Source organism: Eptatretus burgeri, chromosome 6 (genome assembly GCF_056783735.1).
Source record: "Eptatretus burgeri isolate ZD-2024b chromosome 6, Ebu_testis_v1, whole genome shotgun sequence".
Taxonomy (NCBI): domain Eukaryota; kingdom Metazoa; phylum Chordata; class Myxini; order Myxiniformes; family Myxinidae; genus Eptatretus; species Eptatretus burgeri.
The window spans coordinates 41916033-41936572 of record NC_140966.1 but is presented as its reverse complement, the minus strand read 5'-3'; the positions used below and the strand labels follow the sequence as shown (position 1 = coordinate 41936572).

Below are 20540 nucleotides of genomic sequence, written 5' to 3'. Positions count from 1 at the left end.
AGTTCCGCTTCGAGACGCTGAATTTTAATGAAGACTTGTGGACTTTTTTTTGAAATTTGCAGTGAATCCTCGTGAGCGGTCCGTGACGCATCAACGTCTGTGGCAGCCAACCAGAAACCACGTAGGAACCGTTTTCAGTTCAATTGCACTACTTTTCTGAGATACCAGAATCATCATGTTTTTGTGTGATGGTAAGAATTGCGAAATATGCACTGTTTACGACATGTTGGATTGAAGAATCCTGGAGAAATTAAAAAGTTTGATGTGAAGAGTTTGAAAAAAAAAAAAGAGTTCGGGATTTTGCCGCCCAGGGGCGTGAGCCCCATGGAGAGGAGAAAAATATCACGGACGATGATAGATTCCCATCGGAAGGTATGCGAGAGTCAATTTTCATTAATGGCCTGATGGAGGCATGAAGTTTGACAGAAACAAGTTAAACAATGCACGATTGTCATTTTAACTGTGATAATGTGATAACTCAATTAGATAATGCTTTGTCAGAAGAGGAGATTGCTTATAGTTTGCGGCACTGTGTTTATAATATCACTTCTGGGAGTGCATCCACCGACGTGAGAAAAACGCACCAAAATATAAATTATACTACAAAATACAAATATTGTTGCGGTTTTATAAACTGCATGCCGAATTTGAAACGCACGCAGCATGAGACTCTTAGAATAGTCATTTCCGTATTAAATGTCCATTAAGAATAGCGCCTTCCTTATCGGGGTTATTATATAATTAAATGCGTTGGGTTGGGTAGCTAGTGCCCCCTCTCAACCCATTGGGATAATAACATCAGCACGTGATAACGTGTACCGTGACTGCAGTCATCACGTGGGGCATACGTGTTTTACTGCCACGGCTGTTAAATGTGTGCGAATAACACCAGCGTTCTGGAAGCTTCGCCGAAGCCATGGCTTTAGAAGTGCACGCCAAATTCCCATTTATTGTTTGAAGCCCCACAAAGTCCTTGTTTGTCTGTTTGTCTGTATGGACGTCTACCCTGTAATGCAATTTATTGCCATCTACCCCTATACTGCATTTCATTCTCCTCATCTCTGTTCATTCCCCTTCGCCTGAACATGACCGGTAAATGGACAAGGAAACGACACAGCTTCCCTGAAATAATTGCCTCATTCTCTGCCTTTGTGCCGTGGACATTTTTGGATGTGTGGGGTTCATCCTGGGTGCATGGGGGTAAAAAGTGATTTCCCCATGTGAAGTGGGAAAGTCCATGATATTGCTCCTGGCGATAGCCGGAAGAGCCAAGTGAGTGAATATCTGGGTGGGCAGCAGAATGGGCGGGACTGCGGGGAATGCTCCAATAGCTGGCATGGAGTGTAAGTGTAAGTGTGGCTCCGTGCCAGTGTAAGATCTGATATGGCCCAATCATGGGCATCCGCAGAAAAAAATGCAGGGGGGGCAATGTTATCCTGAGATCGCCGTGTGAAGTGTGAAGACATCTTTTTGCTAAGATTAATGTAAATAACAGAACAAAATGTTAACAATTCTTCAGGTAGAAGACACACGATTGATCGAATGTCATGATATTTGGCGTGGAAGATAGTGTTTTTTTCGTTCATCCATTCTGTGTTGCAGCTATTTATTTGATTTCAGTAACAAAACTCATGCTAATTTTCTACGTTGGATTTTATACAAAATAATAAAACTAAATGCTCTTGATTTGATTGTTATCGAGTCTGGGGAAGACCAGTGTATTAAATTTGAATTGTTATGTTAACCTCATTTTTCTTATTTTTCAGGAATGTGAAATGGATATCAGGAGGTTCTTTAAAAAACGTAAGTCTGATGACTCCGACAACAATCAAGACACCCCTGGTACATCGGAGATGCATGTTGAACCAGCAGAGCAGCGCAGAGGGGGACATCACGAGCAGTTACTCGCAGCAACCAATCAGATGCCACCCCAAACACCACTTCCGAAAGTGGCCAATGACTTGCCTCGTCATCTGGACATTGGATCATACGTCAAAACCACAGAACATTTGACCAATAATCGAAGATATGACCTCCTGATGAACACATACGTCCCACCAACTGATTACAGCTATCAGAACGATTCACAGGGCTCCCGCTGTTTCCGCCACACATGGATTAACCAATATTCTCCATGGCTGGCCTACTCAAATCACTTGAAAGGTGCTCTGTGCAAATACTGTGTGCTGTTCCCTCAACCAGTGCACCGAGGTCTCATGGGTGCGTTCATCGTGACTCCTTTCGTTAAATACAAAGACTTCAATGAGTGCGCGAGGAAGCACATGCTTTCCTCCTGGCACAAAGGCACACTGCAAGATGCCAACAATTTCCTCACCACCGTGCAAAGGCCAGAGTTGACCATCGTGAGCCAGATGGACCGAGCAGTCAACAAAGCAGTCACTCAAAACCGAGAGAAACTGTTCCCCATACTATCCAGCATTCTGTTCTGCTGCAGCCATGACATTGCATTGAGGGGGAAGGAGAGTACATCGGGGAACCGCTGTGACCTACTGCGATTCAGGATGGAAACAGGGGGCACGGTCCTGAAGGATCACATGGAGGGCGCAAGCAAAAATGCGAGATACACATCAGTTTGTGTAGAGAACGAGCTGATAGTTCTCTCCGAAGAAGTGGTAAGAGACAATATTGTGAAAGCTGCAAATGAATCAAATGGATTCTCTATCATTGCAGATGAAACTGCTGACATATCAGGCACCGAGCAACTGTCCATTGGAGTACGATTTGTTGCGCTGCAGGAACAACGGAATGACTCAGCCACCATACGTGAGGAATTCCTTGGATTCATTCCACTGGAGAGGGTGGACCCTGCAACAATTGCAGATACTATCATCGACCAAGCAAAAAAATTTGGTCTTAACCTCGACAAGCTCCACGGCCAAGGCTACGATGGATGCTCAACCATGGCAGGAAAAGACAATGGTGTACAGGCCCGTATCAGGAACACCTATCCCAAAGCTGTTTTCCTGCACTGCTCTTCACATCGACTGAATTTGGTGGTTCATGATCTGAATTCTGTCGCAGATGTGAGGAATACGACTGGAACTGCGAAATCTATCATTAAATTCTTCCGTGACAGTCCCAAGCGCAGGAGACTGGTTCCAAATATACCTTTGTTGTGTGAAACCAGATGGAATGCAAAGTACAAAAACATCCACATCTTTTCAGAGAACTTTTGTGATACCTATGCACAACTGGAGCAACTGGAGGCAAACCAGCACGAGTCACAGAGTACGCGTCAGACGGCGTATCAGCTGAGGTGTGCTGCAGGAACCACAGTGTTCCTCATCTGTCTGAAGATCATTGCGAAGTACTCAGCGATGTTGGAGCCAGTGACCCAACAGCTGCAGGCAGTCGATATGGACATGACGGGAGTCCGAGATCACATCGACCTGTTGATGAAGGCTTTCCGAGATCACCGGGATGGTGCAGACCGTGTGTTCTCAGAAGAACTTGGCATAGACTTGACTATGCCTCGGCGATGCGCATGCCAGATCCACCGGCCGAATGTAGGAGGCTCCATTGAGGAGTCCTATCGCTGCACCATCTATGTCCCGTACATGGATTCCTTGATCCAGTGTCTGGAAAGTCGCTTTGGTGAAAGTAACACGCCATATTTTCACATTTTCGCACTACATCCGAGAGAAATGCAGCAAACATAAAGAGATGAATTCAAGCACATCGTTTCATCTGTCAAGGAAATGTATGGCATTGACAACCTTGTAGAAGAAGCTCTAGCGTGGTATGACGTGCAGAAGCATAAGCCACTGGATGACAACTCTCTGGGTATGATCGAGCTGGTGAAGCAGACCACTCTGTTCCCTGCTGTGCGCAAGGCTATCCTCATCGCACTGACTCTGCCTGCAACATCATGTACAGTGGAAAGGTCCTTCAGCACACTGCGCAGGGTGAAGACCTGGTTAAGATCAACGATGAGTGATAAACGTCTGTCCGGCCTCTGCATGCTAAGTGTCCACCGCGACAAAGCGAACAGCCAGAAGACAGAGCTAATGAACAGGGTCATTGACAATTTCGGAAGAGATCCCAGACGGCTCCAATTCCTGTTCCAAGAGTAGTAAAGGCCCGGTCACACCTTGACGTTTTAGCCAGCGATGGCAACGTATTAAATGTATGTAAAACGCTGGCTTACGTTGAACTTTTGATGTTTTTTTTTTAAAGATTCGGACGTATTCATAGCGACTTGGTCTTATGTATAACGCATTGGTAATGGACACAGAACATTTCGTTGTGTTATAGATAACTTATACCAACGAATGCTGAACCTGTTGTCGGCCTACTCAACCGATGCCCAACGATAGTCTAACTTAGGCATAGCGCGTTGCACGCATCGCCGACGATGTCGTGACGTAGCCTATTAAAAGGCTGACGCACAACGATTCGAATCATAACTGTCGTAGAAATGGAAGTGACAACATCGCGGTCACACCTTGGCGATCTTGCCAGCGTATGCCGACCTAAGAAAAATGTGTCTAAAACGTTGGGGCACGTCAAATACGGTATGAGTAAGTTTGGTATACGTGAGTAGAACGCTAAAGTACGCTATCATACGTCGTAGTAAGTAGAGTACGTCAAGAAATTTTAAACATGTTCAAAATTTTACGACGTACTCGGCGTATGACACACGTTCCGCATGCGATGGGGATAAGTTTTACACACGATATGTGGACGCTTACACACGTCCACAAAGGCTACTTATAAGCTACTCATAAGTCGAAACACGTCGCGGTAATGTCTTTTTTACGCGAAACTTATTTCTAACTTATGTTTGACGTGCTTTGAACCAATTCTTTACGTAGTCCCAACACACATCGACGTATGTAGACGTATTCCAATGACGTCTTCCGGTCGACAAAAAAAATAAATGAATGTGTTTCTAACTTACAACTGCCATATAAAGACGTGTTCCCAGCAGTTTTGGGAATTGGTATATAAAAATGCTGCTCATAAAAGGGGAACCCAACAGTGTTTTCGAGTCCTTTTTGAGTCGATGTCCATGTCAGCAGTAACAGTATTAGTATTAGTATTAGTAGTAGTATTAGTAGTAGTTTGTTCATGTTGGCAGTAGTAGGTGAGTGTGAGGGGGAGGGTGTGGGTTATGATGGATCGTCCTTGCGTTTAACGATTTAAATGATAAACTCAACGATTTAAATGGCTGCATCTCCACTATTGAAAGTAGACGCTTGCGCTCAACAATTGGATTTTTTTTTACACTCAACGACTTTTAAACGGTACCACTCAACTATTTTCATTGTTTACAATGAACGATTTAAATTGCTGTCATTCGCCTTTGCTTTTAACGCTGGGGTTTGGAAATTTGAAGCGTTTATTCTGAACGTGTTAAAACGCTCAAACTCGACTATTTTAAATAGACGCTGCCGATGGACAATTGGAATCATAGCCAAGCTAGACATCGAAGTGTGAACATCCTCGTCATGCCCAAGAAAAGTTTGAAGAATGCTGCAAATAAGTGTCCTGGCCGTGGCCGTGGACGCTGACGCAAGGACGATCCATTATACCGACGTCTTTCAGCCTATGAGTAACTTAAAAGTAACGTCTGTCGATGTGTGGCAACGATCGCGTAACGTGCCAACAACACGTTAATCATAGGTTAGAAATAAGTTTTGGGTACGCTAAACATTACCTCAGCGTGTCTCAACTTATGATTAACTTACAAGTAGCATGTGTTGACGTCTGTCAACGATCGCAGACCGTGCATACAACTTGTGGCCAGCGTAGCGGAACGTGTGAGTCATACGCCGGCATACGTCGTGAAATTTCAAGCATGAAAAAATTTGAGGACAACCAAAAAGTACAACGACGTATGGCAGTGTTTTTCAGCGTGCTCTCAATGTTATCAAAACTTACCCATAACGTATTCAACGTGTGCCAGCGTTTTAGGAAAAAAATTCAAAAATCGGCATACGTTGGCTAAAACGTCAAGGTGTGACCGGGCCTTAACCTGCTCTAACTGAATGAACTGTTGAGAAATGTTTATGTTATTTTATTCATTTTGTATTTTCCATGTAATTTTTTTCAAATTTTTGATTTTCCAGGGGGGGGGCAAATGCCCCCCCTTGCCCCTCCCTGCGGACGCCAATGGGCCCAATAGCTGGTCCCAGACCACCTCGGAAGATATGATGTGTGGCTCATTCACCTCGCCTGCCCAAGGGGCTATAAAGCTGTGTTTGGCTCCTGATTTGCTCTCTCCCAGTTGTGGTCATCGTGAGCACTCGAGCTCTCTTGGTTCTGGTCGTCGCACTCACCCTCTCTCGGTCCTGGTCGTCACACTCGAGTTCTCTTAGTTCTGGTTCCACACACTCGAGCTCTCTCGCTTCTGCCCTAGTCTCAGATGCTCTGCATCACCCTCGCTTCTTCTCTGTTCCTGGACGCTTTGGCTTGTGCTCCTGAGAGAGCTCGTGGACACTTGGTTGTGGAGTGTAGTGTCGGGGCCATTCTGGAGAGCGGTATCAGGCAGGTGACGGTTACATACGTACCGGTAGGCAGAGACTACCCTGCCACTCCAAATTGTCTCCCCATGTGTGTGGTCTGATGGGTACCCTGTCTTGTTATGCAGTAGGTAAGGTATTGGTTAAGCCAAGTCTGCAGCTTGTGCATTTTCTTTCCTTTTTTGTAAATACACACCTTGATTGCTTTCATTGCATTTCCCTTTTTCCTGCCCCAGTTGCCCTTTGACTCCATTAAAGCCCTTGAGTTCCCTTCCCTCCTTTCCCATACCACACATTGCTTGCTGTAAATAAATTGCTTGTTCACATTTTCCTTTCAATCTGCCTGTGTCTGTTCTTTCCCCTTATCGGTCCAGCAATGTCCGTATATAGATTAGCCGGGAGATTATAATTACCCAACCAAATGGCTCTCATATCAGTCCGGCGTTGTGCTAGCGATAAGCTCGGCCGCCTTAATCAAGATCCAATAAAGATAAAAGTAGCACAACCTCCAAGGGCGCGATTCCCTGATGAGACTGCATGTACCCAGTTAAACGGTAATTCGATGGAGGACACCGAGTCACGTGGATAAATTGTTGTTATTTGAGGTTGAATAGCAACCCACCATGACACGGACTTATTCATGTGCGATGGCCTCGATTCCCGGTGTGTCCGGGGAGAACCGGGGATACCCCCCACCCTCGTATCTCCGCGACCCCGGGTCTGCAACAAAATATAAATTATTCCACAAAATACAAGTAAGTATAAATCTTCTCAGGAGTCGTATTTTTGTATATTCAACCCTTAAAACAGAACGATATTTGTGTTCAGGAACGATCAAGGACAGCACAGCCGACACAGCTAAAAACAAGAAAAACCCTGCTATTATATATCCTCACAAAATGTGGAGTAATTTTGATATAAAACCACCCTCAGTTTCTGGGACAAGCTGTCTGGTCATTGATGGCTTGGCACTCGTTAAAGCAATGAAAACTTCCCAAGGCAAAGACATTGGAAATTATGTGACACATCTACCCAAAAAATGGACACAGATTACAAGCATATTCTGGGCCGTGTCAATGGCGAACCACTCGCTCAGGGTGACGGGGCGCGAACCACTCGCTCAGGGTGACGGGGCGCGAACCACTCGCTCAGGGTATAATTAAACTAGCGATACCCGTGCACATGCACAGGATAGCAGTACAACATAGCTGGTAGCAGACGACAGACCGTACACGGGGAATGACAAAAATACGCATTGTGCAAAATGCAAGTGGTACTATGGAACGCCAAGACTTCCCAAACATTGTCGGCATGTCCGCTAAGTGCCACAGCAATTTCATAGGGATCGTGTGATGGCGATCCGAGTTTTTAGTGTGCAAGCTTGGTATTATAAGAGATAAGGCCATTAATCAACTTCAAAAGGGGCGTTTTAATTTCCCCAAACACACTATTTTCAGTCATTCACTTCCTGGAGTTTTCTGAATATGCATGCAAACTTTCAGTCTGATAGTTTTTATGGTTTTGGAATGATGAGGACACACAAACTAACACACACACACACACACACACACACACACACACACACACACACACACACACACACACACACACACACACACACACACACACACACACACACACACACACACACACACACACACACACACACACACACACATACACACACACACACACTCTCAATATTTTTCAGTTTTCCCTCTTCAGGGATGGAATGATTTAAGTTTAATAAACCAGCAACTGTTTCATTAACGTTTACTTAAATAAAGTTGAGTTCTAATACAAGTAAAGTTTACTTTGCAACTGAGCAATAAACTTTCCGAAACCTGGGTGTCTGCATTTTTTAAAATGTTAATTCTTTCTCACTGGATAATCATTTTTATTCTTGCACAAATTTATAGTCATAAATCAAGTTTACTTTGTTACTCTCTCAGCACATAATTGGGCATGCATTTCAAAACTGTATTTATAATTGCAGAAATGACCACAAGCAATCCACCATTAATCTGTGTGCGTGTGATGCAATGCTCCTTCAAAGCATGTCAATTAAAGGTTAATTTTATCACGTTTGGTATGGAATATCACTTGTGAAAGTTCAAATTTGTATTCAGCGCATCATTTTCATTTAGAAATGCTCATCATAATTTAATTCCCGACACGGTGCCACAAAATTTGATTTCTAAGCATATTTTGGTGAATGGCCCTGTAGACTCGTGATGGAACCACCTCTCATGTGGTATGGTGAAACATAACTGCTGACATGTTGAAAAACCTTCCTCAAACTTAACTCTTGCTGATTACTTGCTATTCACATTATGTACGCTTTTCATTTTACTATACAATAAGTTGTCACAGTGTTCCATTCACCAAGTGCAGACTGTTTTAAGGATGTGCACAAAATCCAAAGTTAAATATAGAAAAGAACAGGATGGATTTTCCTCGGAATTCAATGCACAAAGAATAAAAGAATTAAAATACTTTTGTGGAGACGTATCAATACCAAAATCATTTGGGGAAAAAATTAGAAAGCTAAGTTTGAGGTACACAGCACATGCACAGATGAACAGCATACCTGCACAAAGATGACACCCAGTGTGAGTAAGGATAACGAGAGACAGTGGTGCCAAGCCAGTTTTCTCTTCAACATTACCACTGTAAACAGTGCCGTAGTCAGTATCTTCAGTTGGTACGTTACCTGCCAAAGCAACATGGGTCACATTAGTTAACCATAATGGTTGAACAAACAACCTCAAAGCAGGACTGTTAAGACTTCAACTTGAGAAATGTTAACATCGGTGAGATATTAGATTTTTTTTTTCTGTCTTCCGTGGCTGTTTTAGAGGGGACTTCTAATTGTTTCCACGAATGGAAAACTTTGCTCTCCATGAGTAAGTGAATGCACGTGAGACCAGACAGTTCCAAGAGTGGAAAAAAAACAACTCATAGACAGACAGAAATGGTGCAAATATAGAAGCCACATTTCACAAAAGTACAATGCAAGCAGGTGTGTGTGTGTGTATGTGTGTGGTGTGGGAAACTTAATTGTTAATTGAATTTATAATGAGGTAAAATGGCAATTAGCTTCAGTAAGTGCTTTGACAAAGAATTTAATAAATATATGCTGGGAAAACTAGTAGGGAGGTAGAATACACACATTCCTCTGTAGTCGCAAAAACATTGTAAAACCTTATCTCTTTCCAGATGAGCAGCAAGGAATCAAATAATCTTTCATCGGGACAATAAGCAAGCTCCGATAACAGACCGTTTTTCATCCTGTGTTTGTGATTTTTAACCTTACAAAGTTCCATCTGTTGTTTCTCCAAGAGGCCTCTCTTTGTTCAGTTAATTTATTTTGATGCATCAACCATGCCCTGGAGGGATCATATATACAGTATATACTCGTAATACGCTATGTGTAGTTAAGTTTTTGCCTGAGACACTGCTCCAGGCTAGGCTTCCTCGCACGAGTGTCTGATATTTACTCCTGAATAAACAGCTTAAAATGAACTGAAGGTTTTCCTGTCTTGAGGTGGCCAAAACTACCACGACAGTGGTGTGGTGGTGCATGCACGTGTTGTACAAAACATCATTGCCAAAACTGTGGCCAACGGTGATAAAAATGTGAATGATCAGTGCAGGCATGGACATGTAATAGAAAGAAAGTATATTAAAAACTCAGCTGTGTGAGAGTCCTCGAGATGGATATCTTAACTGAGTATTCCAACCTCTAGAAAACAGAAATGACCTCAATAAAACACAATAAAGAGTCAAAAATAAAAAGAGTAAGATTTTGATCCAGTTCCTGATTTCCCTCCCCTTCCAAACCCCCACCACCATGCCACGAATAACATAAAATACGGCAGTCTGCAATGGACGTGATCCTTTGCAAATAAACATGTCTTGGACAACATTTTTTCAAAGAAACTACATGCCCTTATCAACACGACAAAACAGTTGATTCAAAGGCAATTTACAAAAAGAAGAACAAAAAAAAGACCCATTTACTTCACCTCTTACAGCTGAAGGACAGCATTGAGGAAAAGGTTTCAATCACAAAATAAATCATACCGTCACTGCAAAAAAAATATAAAAGCAAAAGTGGAAATAAAAGTAGAAAAAGGAAGCCAAAGTTGGAATAGAATACGAGGGTGTCGAGAAAGAGAAATACGGAGAGATGAATGACCAATGCTGATGCATTTTATTACCCTCACATATCGTTAGCATAACGAGCAGACTTTTTTGCAAAATTAATGAATTAAAATTAAAGAGTTCATGGAACACCTTACCCCATGCAGTCTGGAGAAAAAGGACATGGGAAGGGTCTTTTCAACTCTCAACCTTGCATTTCCAAGCACTATCTATATTTCCTACGAGCTGCCATTTTGTCTGAATCTTGATATTTCCCAATGCTGAGAGTACGAGCAACAAGTTTGATTGGTCTAGAGGGTATAATAATTTGTCCAGGTACTGCTAAACTAAAAGTTTATTGAAAATGCTGAGAAGGCGATTTGTGTTCAACAGTGTTCAAGTATGTAATAAAATGAAATAAAATAAAGGTTTTAAAGACTGTACAACAACAACAACAACAACAAAAACAAAAACAAAAACAACTTATTCGGAAATTTACACCGTCTTTTATACCACGTTAAAGAGTCATTTGTGCTTGTTGTTTGTGTCCTTTATGACATCCCTAAAAATAGGAAGTTTTGTGGTTGGAATGTTTTTCAATTTTGTTTGACTGCCAGACAGGCAGATAGACTTAAAATAAAAACAAAAAAAATTACCCGACTTCTTCCTCTCTACACATGTGCAATTGGGACGACATTCCGTGTTATTTGCTGAATTCAGAGCCAAAATACTACTAAACTATAGATTCATGTTCCGATTAGTGTTCTGCAGTGCTCAAAGTATAACATTCAATTTAAATGAAGTATTTCCTCAATCATGAACTGACAGCTGCAGACAGAAAGACAGACACAGACAAAGTGAACCAATTGCTTAACCCTGCTTTTCGCTTCAAACGCACGGGGTAAAATAAGTGGCCCATCAAAATCAATCCTCTATAGCAGGGGTCGGGAACGTGTGGCTCGCGAGCCAGGTATGGCTCTTTTGATGATTGCATCTGGCTCGCAGATAAAATTGGAGTTTGAAACTTGGAAAGCCCAATATTTCTCGCAGAAGCTTTACCTATAGTTTGAATGGTGTCGTGCTTCATTCACGTGCAGGGCTGAACTTGGCAGAAGGAGAGAAGAAAAAACACCTCCGAATTGTCTGAAGCGGTTTTTGTTTCGTCCAGTCATGCGGCCGACGCGACTCGTGATTTCGGTTCCTCCAATGACGTGCCGCCGCCGAGACGCGTCACGGAATTCATCTCGACCAATCACGCGCCACCGCTGAGGCGACTCGTGATTTCGGTTCCTCCAATGACGTGCCGCCACCGAGACGCGTCACGGAATTCATCTCGACCAATCACGCGCCACCGCTGAGGCGACTCGTGATTTCGGTTCCTCCAATGACGTGCCGCCGCCGAGACGCGTCACGGAATTCATCTCGACCAATCACGCGCCACCGCTGAGGCGACAGCATCCCAGAGTCGGCCGGCCGCGCCGCACCTCTCGAGTATGTCAGCCCGTGCGCAGGCCAGCCAGACTCACTTGGGTCAACATCTCCCTCTCTCTCATTTGCTCAAAGCTAACCCTTCGACGAAGAAGATGGCGAAAAGAAAAAAAGATGAGGAGTATCGTACATTTCAGGATGAATGGGCCGAAGAATTCGCCTTTGTGGAGAGAGCAGGTTCTGTGGTGTGTCTAATTTGCAATGACAAAATTGCATCGATGAAACGGTCGAATATAAAGCGGCACTTCGACACGCGCCATGCTACCTTTGCATCAAAATACCCTGCGGGAGGCAGCAGAAAGAAAGCATGCCAAGAGCTACTGAGCAGGGTGCAAGCCAGCCAGCAGCAACTCCGCGTATGGACCCGGCAAGGTGACTGTAATTCCGCTAGCTTTGCTGGATCTTTAGCAATAGTGAGGAACGGAAAACCATTCACAGATGGCGAGTATGCTAAAACGTTCATGATGGATGTAGCCAATGAAACTTTTGATGATCTTCCGAACAAAGACAAGATAATCAAACGGATACAAGACATGCCTCTGTCGGCAAGAACTGTTCATGATCGTACCATCATGATGGCAAACCAAGTGGAGGAAACGCAAGTGAAGGACATAAATACAGCGCCGTTCTTTTCCCTGGCTTTGGATGAGTCAACAGACGTAAGCCATTTGTCGCAGTTCAGTGTGATTGCAAGATATGCTGCTGGTGATACACTGCGCGAAGAAAGTCTTGCTGTTCTGCCAATAAAAGGGTCCACAAGAGGTGAGTATTTATTCAAGTCTTTCATGGAGTTCGCTCAAGAAAAAAATCTACGAATGGATAAACTTATCTCAGTGTGTACTGATGGTGCTCCATGTATGGTGGGGAAAAACAAAGGATTTGTGGCGCTTCTCCGTGAACATGAAAATAGACCCATCCTAAGTTTCCATTGCATTCTACACCAGGAGGCACTTTGTGCTCAGATGTGTGATGGGCAGCTTGGCGAAGTGATGTCGCTGGTCATTCGTGTGATCAATTTTATTGTTGCCCGAGCCTTAAATGGTCACCAGTTTAAAACACTGCTGGATGAAGTTGGAAATAACTATCACGGTCAGCTTTTGCACAGCAATGTGCGTTGGTTGTCAAGAGGGAAGGTGCTTAGCCGTTTTGCGGCTTGCCTGAACGAAATCCGGACTTTCCTTGAAATGAAAGGGATTGAGCATCCTGAGCTAGCCAAAACTGAGTGGCTCCTCAAGTTTTACTATCTCGTGGATATGACTGAACATCTGAACGAGCTCAACGTGAAAATGCAAGGCATTGGAAATACAGTGTTATCCCTTCAACAAGCCGTGTTTGCTTTTGAAAACAAGCTGGAGCTCTTTATCATGGATCTTGAAACAGGTCGTTTACTACATTTTGAAAAACTGAGACAATTTAAAGATGCATGCACAGCAAGTGAGCCCACTCAAAACTTTGATCTCCACCAGTTAGCTGGCTTCACATCCAGTCTCCTACAGTCATTCAAAGCACGCTTTGGAGAATTTCGTGAGCACACTCGTCTTTTTAAGTTCATCACCCATCCAAACGAGTGTTCACTGAACACAACCGACCTGAGTTACATTCCTGGTGTCTCCGTCAGAGATTTTGAAGCAGAAGTGGCTGACCTGAAGGCCTCAGACATGTGGGTGAATAAGTTCAAGTCACTGAATGAAGATTTGGAAAGAATCGCACGACAGAAAGCGGAGTTGGCGAGCAAGCACATGTGGACAGAAATGAAAAAACTTCAACCCGAAAAGCAGCTGATTATCAAAACTTGGAACGCGCTTCCTGTCACATACCACACACTGCAGCATGTGAGTATTGCTGTATTGACCTTGTTTGGATCTACGTATGCATGTGAGCAGTCATTCTCACATCTTAAAAACATCAAGTCCAACCTACGATCACGTCTAACGGATGAAAGCCTCAACGCTTGCATGAAGCTTAACCTCACCAAGTACCAACCAGACTACAAAGCCATCAGCAAATCCATGCAGCACCAGAAGTCCCATTAATGGTGAGTATTATAACAACATTATTTAAAAGAATAAATTCAGAGGCTTATTATACTCACATTTAGTTGAATTCAGTCTTAAAATATATTATATGGCTCTCACTGAAATAGATTTCCAAATATTTTGCTTTAATGGCTCTCTGAGTCAAAAACGTTCCCGACCCCTGCTCTATAGCCTACATAAAGCGAGTAGTAGATACACAAAAACATGGCAACAGTTTAGGCCAAGGCCTGAATAATATTATTGTGTACATACCTGATAGGTGGCAGCATCAAGATTAGAAAGGGCCACATACAGAAGATTGTTTTGCAGGGTGTAGATGGCAGATGGCACGGCAAGCTTGAGTGTATCCAATGGCCGGTGTACAATCTCCTCAAGCAAGTTCAGGTAAGTAGCACTCAAGATAAAACCTGCACGTGTGATGCAGGCATTCATAAAATTAGGAATCAATAAGAGTCAATTTGTTTTGTGTTCCTGTTGAGCATTTGCCTAATGTCATGAACAATGGGTTCAAAAAACAAACATATATTGTTGATTTCTCATAGTCTCTTGATACCTTCCTCCTGAAGTAATATAATGCAGTGCTCTGCCAGAACAAAAGGACTACCCTTGATTGTAAACACCGTTTTAACAATCTGTGATATGAGCAACATAAAATGGAATACATATGTATAGAACTGGAAGCATACTGTCCTTTTGCATCACGGCACTTGAACCCATGACGGCATCAAATCAATCATATTCTGCAAGATAATCTGATACAGATTTTGTCAAATGTAGAGCAGATATTTTTTCAGCTCTTGTGAATTACTTGGCGAAGGCAGCTTTTCCATAGCTCACAATCCATGTTCGAAGGCGTTCACGACAGGACTCTGGGGTGCCATGAAAGAAGCTGCATTCCACTCCATCTCTTCCAACTACACATGGTTCTGAACATATGAAATGTGGGACTATCTTCCTGCCATAAATATATTCCAAACTGCAAAATAAAAAAAAATGTCTTGCCGGCATAAAATAAACCTTCTGACCAATATAACGAGGCATTTTGCAGTATGGGAACACATTTCTTGTGGAGAAAGAACACCAAAATTACCAAAATCATGAATCACTGCTCACCTTCACTCTTTCATCCCTCTTTTTCTCCACCTTTGGAATAAATTCCCACACCCTCTTCAATCCCATTCTTCCCTCCAGGCTTTCAAAACAGCTGTTCACCACCACCTCTTATATTCCCCATTCCAAAACCTCAATCTTGTCTACCCCTGTTAATCCACCTCAAACCTACCTCCTTCAAATTCCCTGCTTTCCTTCCTGAAAGTCCCTGTAATGTCCATCATGTATACCCCATGTTCCCCACCCCATCCCTCTCCTTTCCACTGATCTCATGTTTCTGTTCCCCACTGTTTTATCCTCCCCTCTCCCACTCCTCTTGTCTCATGCCAACCCTTGCTGTACGTTGTGTGTTAGCTCTCATACGAACCTCGACACCATATACAAAACAACAACAACAAAAAACACACCGTCAGCCAACCTACCTGGATAAATATTGAAAAGAAATGCCCTATTTTCCAACAAATGTAATGTTAATGAGATGAGAGGTTTCAAAATTATACTTGAAGGAAGGATTCATTTCAAAGGATTAAAAGCAGTGTTAAGTCAAAATAATTAATGGCGGCTCTTTTCCACCATGCAGCATCAGCAGGTTTAGCATAGGAATGCCATGATACCCAAGCTTTCCAGGCAATGTAAAAATCCTAACAAACTCCTGCAACCCAACAGTTGAATCTTGGATGATTATTTATTTGTCAAACAACCACATTAAGACTTGTAGCATAATCGTCGAACATAATCGTCAAAATATTAAATGCATCTCAAAGCAATGCTGGGCAAAATTATCATTTACATCTCTCAATGATTTGCTTATGAGCAATACAATAACAAAGGAAATTCTAAACCCTCTAATAAAAAGATGCTCCATATTTGGTGGAAATACCAAAATTTTCACATCACATATCTGATGACTTAACTCTTGCTGTACATTGTTAAGCATTCAGAAGCCTGGTGTTGGTTTGTCGTAATAGTGGCTGGCTTGGGATCTTAGGGTCCTGAGTTGGAGCCCTGTTTTCCACTGAATTAACACCAGGTGGGGTTGACTGAGCCTGTCATCCTTCTGAGGTCGGCATAATGAGTACAAGTGTACTGGTAATAGGAGCATTGCATCAGCGGTGCCCCCATACTCAGTATAGTTGTTCATAGCCAGTTGAAAGCATCAAATTATGTCACCACAGTTAGTGGATAAATAGAAATGTATATATATATATATATATATATATATATATATATATATATATATATATATATATATATATATATATATATATATATATATATATATATATATATATATATATATATATATATATGTATATATATATGTATATATATATATATATATATATATATACAAACATTCAGAAAGTATGCTCTTTTTGAATATTCATTTAACACAAGGTATCTCTTCATGTTGAGCTTCAAAAATACACCAAAGAATGAATAAATAATTCAAGTTAGCTGGGTGCCAGGCTTGGAACAGTATTTTACATTTCCTAAATGTTCCTGTTGTTGTTTCTCTTTCTTGGCTTCAGTGTGTCGAGACAAAGTTTCCAGCTGTAATTTTAGAGATTATGCTGTCGATGTGTCACCATGCATTTCATCAATAGCTCTGCGGATTATAAACTTAAACAATATTGCCCTCTACCCCCCCACCCCCATTATCCGAGACCATTGTATTTTTCTGCAAATAATTTGGAATTATTTATTGTTAAGAAACAAGTTCTCGTTTTACTGAAAAAAAGCCTCACATCCTACTTTCTACAATTCAAGAGGAATGTTAACCAATTTCTTCTGCTCCCTCTCTCTCTCCAAAACTTTCCTTGTGGAGCCCCCACCCACAGTCATCTTTTGGACTTGTGAAGGGTGAGCTCCATTAATGTAAATAAAAGGATTTGTAATACCCGCTCCCATAGGAAGCAGCACTATGCGAAAGATATTGTTACAGCTGTGGAAAATCGCAATACACCATAAAGGGTCCTTAGATCAGTTATGACGATAAGTATATGTGTAGTTAGATTTCCCCACCGTTGTTGAGAGGGAATTTCCATGTTCACAGGGCTGTGATCGTTTGAGTGAGCAGTTTTTCTTTTCTCTATCATTATTTTGGACCAATCATCCCCCAACAACCAAATCGCCACCACCAACAACACTCCCAAACAACTACACCGAACCACCACCACCTTCGCCTCTTTACCTCCACAACTCCACCCTGCAAACATCGCCTCACCGCCATCCTCAAAGACGCCCACCAGCAACCAAATTGCCACCACAAACACCCTTCCCAAACCACCACAGCAAACTCCCACCACCTCCGCCTTTCTACCACACGTCGTACCATGGGCTGTGAATGGTTTCCTTTCGCCTCAAAAAGCGGATCAGGAATGCTTCACGCCCCCTTTTCTTCCACCCAATGGCTGAGCATCGGGTGGTGTGGCCCTGCCTCCGAACCCGCTGTGATCCACACATTTGCATAGGTGCTCCTCCCTCGCCTATATATGGGGGAATTTTATCCCTAGATGACCCTAGATTCCCGCCAAATATTTTATCCCTCGATGACCCTCAAAACTTTTCATACTGATTGGATGTGGCGTTCTCCATATACAATTATGACATCATAACGAAGGCACCTATGACGTCATAAAAAACTCATTCCCCATGAGTACTTGTTATGTGCCAAGTTTCAATTTTTCCTTGGTGCGAATTCAGAGATACAGAGGTCCAAAGTTTTTCCATTTTTCAAATACGGCTGCCACGCCACGTGACCTATTATGACAATTATCATTAAAACATTCTACATGAGTAGTCGCACCAATGGTAAAAATTGTGTTTCAATCCGACAAGCAATTGCGGAGAAAAACATGAACGTTCTGTGTGGAGAAACACACAGGCAAACAGACAAACAGACAAGAAGAACACGTCATGCAGAGCACGATACTTGCAAAATCCATAAAACAAATTTGACCTCAAAAACAATTGGAGGTTGAATTAAATGACCAAATATGCAAGCCCTATTGAAATTTAAAGTGAATCAGATGAAAATTGACAATTTTAGAAATCCGCCCTATGTTGACCTTTTGGCTGATGTGGGCCCCCAGAATAATTGGTTGAATTCAGTGACCTGAAATACATGTCCTCTTCAAATTTCAAGTCAATTGGATGAAAATTGAAGATTTTAGAAATACCACCTTAGTTGTTGACCTTTGGCCTATGTTGACCTCAAAAACAACAGTCTTCTTCTACATGACCAACTTCACCATGTGGTGAAGTTTTGTGAAGATCGGTTTAAAATTGTGACCTGTCGGTGATAAGCAGGTAGACACACAGAGATAGAATAACAAAATCGACTGACCAATGCACTTGAAAAATCTTCGATTTTGCAAGTTACAAACAGACCCAAATGCAACAACCTCTCCTCTGGCGAGGGTATCAAGTCACAATTCTCAAATTAAGGTGTGACAGACAAAGTACAGCAATACACAAAGCATAGCAGAACGATGCACAGTACACAACCAAGCAACTGTTGATTGGCTTTTCCACCAACTACTTTTCACTCTGCTTGAACACATATATCTTCAGAGGGAAAACATTCGCAAATGGCACTCCCTACATAAACTACTCACAATCACGAGATGGGTCCGCTTGGCAGTAACAATAAATTTCAGGAACTCTCACAACACTGCTTGAAGTCCAACTTCATTTAGCTCGACTCGACTTTGAGAATAAATATGTCAGTCAACAAATATTAAACAGTCATAGAATAAACAGGTCATTCCATATCAAATCATAAGCATGTGTGCATTGCATTAACCATTGACTGAACCAATACACTGCTGAACAGTCATAGTTTATGTTCGTTCGTAGTTAGTCATAGTTCGTAAATAGTTTATGAAACAATGTCTACCTTAAACCTTGGTAAAGTGACAAATTCCTTTTTAAGCTTACGATGCTCTTTATAGATGATGAGGAGACAGGTAAGCATCTTGAGGACCTCTGAGAGCAACACAGCTGAGGACGCAAGATAGAGTGGTCCGACTGCAGGCAGTGTGCGTGAATATCGCATGCACAGCACCAATCCGGTTGTTTGCAACACAAGCACTCCAAGTGAAAGCCGCTTGAGAATAGCGGACATTGTTGAAGTGGTGGATGTCTACAATACAAAGCATGCAGAGAAAAGACAGTCAAATATAGGGATGAAGGTTTGCCACAAAAGAGAAACAATCCCAATGCAAACACAGGCCTTCCATCCTCAACACAAAATTCAGCAAAACTGACACTGGATTATCTCAATTGTGAATGTCTGACAATACCAACCTGCAGACAGACCTGAGCATCTCCTCTGAACAGCAAATGCACAGAACGGGTCACATGAGCAACCTCAGGATAATGCAAGGACAGAGGGAGACATCGTTAGTACAATGTACTGTAGGGTACTGATTACTGATCAGTCTACTTGTACTTCTGTCATATTACTTGACTCACCCAGTACCCAAACTCCACCACAATTTTCCCCCACCCCCAACCGGCCCACCCTACAACCTCGTTCACTTGACTTCATGCTTACAAAACCTTCAGGGAACACTCACTCATATTCTGTTTGCTTCATAAAAAAATGTGCCCAATCTACTCGAAAAAGGCCTCCAAGAAACTCAGAGATAGAGTTTGCTATAAACAGGAAATATTCCAAAAATTTTAACAGTGGGATACTCAGAAAAGTTTGAAATACCAAAAGAAACACAAATGTGTGTGGTATATATATATATATATATATATATATATATATATATATATATATATATATATATATATATATATATGTGTGTGTGTGTGTGTGTGTGTGTGTGTGTGTGTGTGTGTGTGTGTGTGTGTGTGTGTGTGTGTGTGTGTGTGTGTGTGTGTGTGTGTGTGTGTGTGTGTGTGTGTGTGTGTGTGTGTGTGTGTGTGTGTGTGTGTGTGTGTTCACGCGCGCGCACACTCAAATACAACCCGTTGCTTTGCTGACGGGGATATTTAGGGGGTGGTTGAGAGAGGAAGCGAGGAGAGAGAGAGAGAGAGGAGGCAGGATAGGATGGAGGGAAGGGAGAGGAAAGTGGAGGAGAGGGGAAACTAGGAAGGGGAGGAGAGAGCGCTGCCTCACCAAACATTGCTATATTCACTGCGGGAGGGAGGGGTGTGAGGAGGGGGTGAGAGAGAGGGAGGGAGGGAGGGAGGGAGGGAGGGAGAGAGAGAGAGAGAGAGAGAGAGAGAGAGAGAGAGAGAGAGAGAGAGAGAGAGAGAG

At 42.5% G+C, this 20540-nt stretch overlaps 1 protein-coding gene across 5 annotated transcripts in view; it reads right to left on the bottom strand.

The window, feature by feature from the left end:
* The window catches only part of SLC35A3 (solute carrier family 35 member A3), a 95553-nt gene that overhangs the window by 19307 nt on the left and 55706 nt on the right, over positions 1-20540 (bottom strand). For 2 of the 5 annotated variants that reach the window (XM_085884705.1, XM_085884703.1), the window contains exons 2-5: positions 19577-19639; positions 19208-19412; positions 14408-14562; positions 9076-9198 (exon numbers count right to left, since the gene is read on the bottom strand). In XM_085884705.1, the coding sequence (XP_085740831.1) occupies positions 9076-9198; positions 14408-14562; positions 19208-19394 (465 nt within the window). In that variant the 5' untranslated portion in view covers positions 19395-19412; positions 19577-19639. The remainder of the gene's footprint in view (positions 1-9075; positions 9199-14407; positions 14563-19207; positions 19413-19576; positions 19640-20540) is intronic. The other 3 variants (XM_085884706.1, XM_085884704.1, XM_085884707.1) reach the window with 2 other exon arrangements.